At 42.6% G+C, this 5,722-nt stretch overlaps 1 protein-coding gene across 1 annotated transcript; it reads right to left on the minus strand.

Annotated features, from left to right (window-relative positions):
• Positions 1-1,302: 1,302 nt before the first annotated feature.
• On the minus strand, positions 1,303-5,156 carry LOC100875327 (cuticle protein 7-like). Its single transcript, XM_076539665.1, has 3 exons — positions 5,068-5,156; positions 4,489-4,729; positions 1,303-1,537 (listed from the first exon to the last, which is right to left on the minus strand). Exons 1-3 carry the CDS (start codon positions 5,077-5,079, stop codon positions 1,395-1,397), a joined length of 396 nt encoding a protein of 131 aa, XP_076395780.1. The 5' UTR covers positions 5,080-5,156; the 3' UTR covers positions 1,303-1,394.
• Between the last annotated feature and the right edge of the window lie 566 nt (positions 5,157-5,722).

Raw genomic sequence — 5,722 nt, forward strand, 5'->3', positions numbered from 1 at the left:
CCGTTGATGACAACGTGAACGTACACGTGCACGAGACGTATTGTCGTCAGAAGGTATTGTATGCAAACGCAATTAAGTGCGTCTCATTCAATCCTGCGGATCGATTTGCCACGTTTAGCGTCGCGTGCAGTTGATGAACGGTATTTAAACAGCGTCCGGCCTTTCTTCGACTTTATCCGAGATTAAAAGCTCGCGTGGTGCTTTTGTTTCTAGACGCTTAAGTCGTTGCTGCGACACGCGACAAATTACTATTTTCTCGATGACAACGTACTCTTGTAAAAACATATTTAAAACCAAAATCAAATGAAACTTATCAAATATCATTAAAGACTTAGACAGCAGTGAATACTGTATACTTAATGAAGTTGAATTTTCGAAGGCGGAGGAGTAAGACGGTCGCAGATGCAAGCAAACAAGATGGCTGCAGCGAGACATTTTCCTTAAGACTCGGTTGTATTCTTCGATGTTTAAGTTGGAACACATGACTTACTAATACTTTCTCGATGACAAGGTACTCTTGTAAAAACGTATTTAAAATCAAACGAAATTTATCAAATATTAAGGAGAGTGTCTCGTGGCGGCCATCTTGTTTACATCAGTGTCACTCCTGCACCTTCGAAAATTCGACTTTATTAAGTATTTATTGCTGTCTAAAGACAACTGAGCACCCTGTTATGAAGTCTATTAATGAATACTACATAAAAACTTAATAAAGTCAAATTTTCGAAGATGCAGAGACGCTGATGTAAAGAAACAAGATGGCCGCAGAGAGACACTCTAAGACTCGGTTGTATTCTCCTACTAAAAAATGTATAAAACGTACTAAATTTGTGAGAAGGTATTAAAAACGCTTATCAAATATCATTAAGTCAGCTTAAGACTCGGTATCGACATGTATCGATCGCGCGATAAAGCGATCGTATCTCAAGTCTGGGGCTCATTAATTCCCGAAAGCGTTCGATCGATTTGCACGTGAAGCCATCGCGACGTGGTGCTGTGTTTCTGCTAAGCCTGGATATGTAATCACAGGGGAGATGCATACGTCCCTGACGATCGGTCTGTCAATCAGTAAACGTCACTCCCGTTAAAAACATCGGTCGCCGTGAAATCGCGCCACTGTTCGTTGGCCCTCGCCCATCGGTTTTCGATTCGGGTTACGAATCTCCGCGATAGTATGTTCTCGCCGCTAAGCGGGCAAGTAATTTGGAACGGATAATATCCGACCTATTACAATGCGTTATACAACGAATTAAATTTGCACCGTAATGTACGGATTGCGATAGGAAAATGTAACTTCGAGGATTGTTCAAATAATTGTTTTAATAGATACAACAGAACGGTACATAACAATAACAACAATAAGTGATCTTTGGCAGGTGCAGACTGTACTCCATTTAATGGTGGTGTCCTCCGCTGTGGTCGTTTCCGTCGCTGTTATGGACGTGAGCAAAGAATCCGTGCTTTCCAGCGTGATACTTGACCGTCCTGACGTTGCCACCGGGTTCTTTCACCGTGTATTCACCCACCACTTCTTTACCTGAAAGGAAGTAGCAACGTTTTGACAGTTACTTTCCTCAGAAGTTCGCGATTTAATTTTTTGTTCTTTTAACCCCTTCAGCTGTGAGCAATTTTTAATGTGCTTCAATTTAAAGTTTCAGGATCATTCAACATAAAGTAGAACATTTAAACTTTTGTCTTAAACTTAAACTTTCGTTGTAGTTCTGACTGAGCTCATAAATTATACTGCAAGTGTTTCTTTAAATTTGGAATTTTATGTTTCTAGAAGATTGCAGTAATAGAAGGCATCTAATAAAGTGGTCAAAGAATATTAATTACTTGGAGTTCCCGGTAATTTCAGAATTCTCGCCGATATATTTACAGGAAACATCTCACTGAAGAACTAATAAACGATTTTATGTTCGATTAACTGTAGTTTGCTTCATTTAATATCGGGTGAAACGAAGGAAAAATTATTTTCCGTTTGCCCGGAGGAAAAACAACCGAAGATTTCGTTCCTTTTAAAAAGGGGAAATTGAAATTTATGTAAACACCGATCAGATAACGAGAAGATCTTGCTAACGCTTCGACGTAGCAATCGATAACGCGAGTCAGAAATGAGTACCTCGCAGTGAAAATTGCGGTTACCCTGCGGCTAAATGAATATTTTAATCCTGTTCCCAGGTTCCATGGAGCAAACATTCGAACGAAATTACCATTAACGATACATATTTCTCTATCGGCCGATAATCCTGCCTGAGCTGTCGATTAATCTTTGACACGATGATCGCTTTACGCCTTTGTTTCGTTATCGTTCAAAAACTCATCAAACATGTATTTCATAAAACCATTGATATTTCCATTTCAATGATGCTATAAATAAAAGTAGCGATTTCGTGTCACGAAGCTGAATATACACGAGCTTATAAGTTCATAATCTCAAGGCACTCCTGTAAAGTGTGGGCGAACAAATACTTTTGGGCGATAGTGTACGTAACTACAGGACGCAGCTTAAACACGCGAGCACAGTGTTTAGCGCATAGTAAATAGCATTCATAGTCGAAACACAGCTAGTTAGAGGATTAACATTGTAAAGTGAAAGGGGGTGGGGCTCGTCAGCAGCGTCACCGTATCGCGAATTATTTCCAAAGCAAATTTCCCTCCGCGAATAATTACTAAAGCCACGAGTGTTCCACATAGAGGTCGAATACGTTTCGAAATATCTGTTTCCCTCTAAATGGAAGACGCGTGATTTTCGTGTGAGCTCGCGCCACTTACCAAGCACTTATTAAATCAACGTGTCGCCCCGAAAACCAAGATCATCACGTAATTACTCCTCCTCGTATAATGTTACGATCTTATTAACTCTCGAGGGTCTGATTTAACCATCGCCAGCGATCTTAAAGGAGACGTCACATTGGAACCGCTAAGATTTATTCATTTCTCTGTTTAATTGTAAGATTCTTTCATCAAATTTTTATCTTACAAGGAAACACATCGAAAATGTGAAAGATAGTTCTGAAGAAAATATTTGACACGTATTTTTATCCGCCATCTGAAAGGGTGAAAATAGCCCTCGAAGTTGGGGCTCGAATTTTTGAGAATATCTCCGGAATTAAAGAAGATAATTGCATTCTTTTTTTTGTAAATTGTTGGTTCTTAAATAGGGAATTTTCGTGCGTAAAAAAATTAGATAAACTTTATTTGTTTAAATTACTATGCGTGGAGTTCCACCGAGAGGGAATTATCACGCGTGGAGTTACGCCACGAGGGAACTACTACGCGTGGAGTTACAGCGAGAGGGAATTACCACGCGTGGAGTTCCACCGAGAGAGAATTATCACGCGTGGAGTTACAGAGAGAGGGAATTATCACGCGTGGAGTTCCACCGAGAGGGAATTACAACGCGTGAAGTTCCACCGAGAGGGAATTACCACGCGTGGAGTCTCACCGAGAGGGAATTACCACGCGTGGAATTCCACTGAGAGAGAATTATCACGCGTGGAGTTACGCCACGAGGGAATTACTATGCGTGGAGTTACAGCGAGAGGGAATTACCACGCGTGGAATTCCACCAAGAGAGAATTATCACGCGTGGAGTTACAGCGAGAGGGAATTACCACGCGTGGAATTCCACCGAGAGGGAATTACCACGCGTGGAGTTACACCACGAGGGAATTACCACGCGTCGAGTTCCACCGAGAGAGAATTATCACGCGTGGAGTTACAGCGAGAGGGAATTACCACGCGTGGAGTTCCACCGAGAGGGAAATATTTGCAATATTTTGTAATTTATAATTTTTGCACTAAATATTGATCTATTTTTTTGCAACTTCGTGTACTTAGACTATGGACAAAAATCGAGGATACGTGTTTCTGGAATTTGTTGTTTGTTGCAACGTTTATCACCACATGTTTCCTCATTAGTTTGCATCAAATGGGAAGTCTTTTTTTTTTAATATCGTGACTTTGAAAATCTTGATACTCATTTAATTACTACATGCGAGCCCTCGAAGTTTTCGAAATGCGAGTATCATTAAAGCAGAACACCGTCTGGCTGTAATTAGGCCGATTACGTAGAAGAAACCGTTGGATTCATGACGCGCCCTTAACTTCAAAAGGGTACGCGAAGCTTTCTCGAATTACTGTAAACTAATTAAAAAGACGCAAGGGAAAAAGATTCGAAAAGGCTCGAGCTCGAGCTTCCTCGATGCTTCGAGGTGTTTCATTCCGTATTCCAGCCACGATATTACGAAATCCTCCGCGAACAAAGATCACCGTGCCACTTTTTATTCTCGCAATCAGTTCTCTCCTCCTGCTTGCCATACATTTGTCAGTTCTTTCCCCGTGACGTTTGCATCGCGATTTCGCTGACGTAACTGGGTTATTCTTGCTCTTCGTACTTACATATCTTACGCGCGAGATAGTGTGACTCGACTTTTGTCCCAGAAACAGAGATTAATTCTCTTCCGAAACTTAAGCGGGACTTACCGTCTCTGTGCTCCTTTTGGCCGTGATAGTCGCCGGTATGGTGATCCTCGACGCCGTACGAGAACTCGTAGTGAGGATGAGCGACGTAATCGTGATCATGGTGTCCATGCTTGTCCTTCCACGACACCTCTTGTCCTTCGCCCGTCACTGGCCCGTGAAAATGTTGGAAAGAATGCGCGTGGCCATTGCCGTTGACTTTCGAGTCGAAGAGAATCGAAAGCAACAGGATAGACACGATCAGCTGTAATTTCGATGTAATGAACTAGGATATTTATCGAAATAGGTGAAATTATTTCCAATCGGTTTTGTTCGAGGAAAAAATAATTTGAACTACGAGGAACGCAACGTTTCCATCTTGAAAAGAATTTCCAATTTACGGAGTGATTAAACAATGTCACGGGGAATCGATGGTATTCCCGATAGACCGGGATGGGACGATTCTGTTAGAGAGCGAGCGCGCAGACTGATAATTAAATGGTACGAAACGGTTGATCGATCGCGTCGCTTCAAAACTCCTCGACCACCTATCTCATGGACCGAGAAAAATGAGGAATGGTCAATCGCGTGATGTACACTCACTTTAAAGGCCATACCGTCCGTTCGCTATCAGGAAAAAGGAACGTTGCTAAGCGGAATACTCCGAAAACTGAACCGCACTGTCCGTCGGTATTGTTCCTTTTATAGGTCCACTTAAAAAGTTTCCCTCTGCTTAATTCTTCTTTGGATTCATGCCCGGAACTTGGCCGGCGCGGACGTTGCAAAACACAATTATTCAAGCGGGCCGATGTGGCAAAAAGCGTCACCGAGCGGTGCTCGCTCGAGCGCGCATTAGTCAATCCTGGATCTCTAATGGACCCACGTTGGGAAAGGGGACGACAAAAATGGAACGCGGAGAACGTTGGTTTCTTCGTTACAGTGACACACGCGTATCGATCACGCTATCGTCGGCTATCGTCACGCACGATAGATCCGACAGATTGCGTTACGAGTTTTCACTCTCTTCCTGGAGCCACAATCTCGATACGTTTGTTAGAAACTGTTTTGACGCACGATTACCCTTTGTGACCACAATATAATGCATTGCGATTTACCTATCGTCCTTTCTCCACGCGTGGTAATTTCCTGTCGGTGTAACTCCACGCGCGGTACTTCCTTCTCGGTGGAACTCCACGCGTGGTAATTCCCTCGTGGTGTAACTCCACGCGCGGTACTTCCTTCTTGGTGTAATTCCACG

The sequence above is a fragment of the Megachile rotundata genome, chromosome 14 (assembly GCF_050947335.1).
Source record: "Megachile rotundata isolate GNS110a chromosome 14, iyMegRotu1, whole genome shotgun sequence".
Lineage (NCBI taxonomy): Eukaryota > Metazoa > Arthropoda > Insecta > Hymenoptera > Megachilidae > Megachile > Megachile rotundata.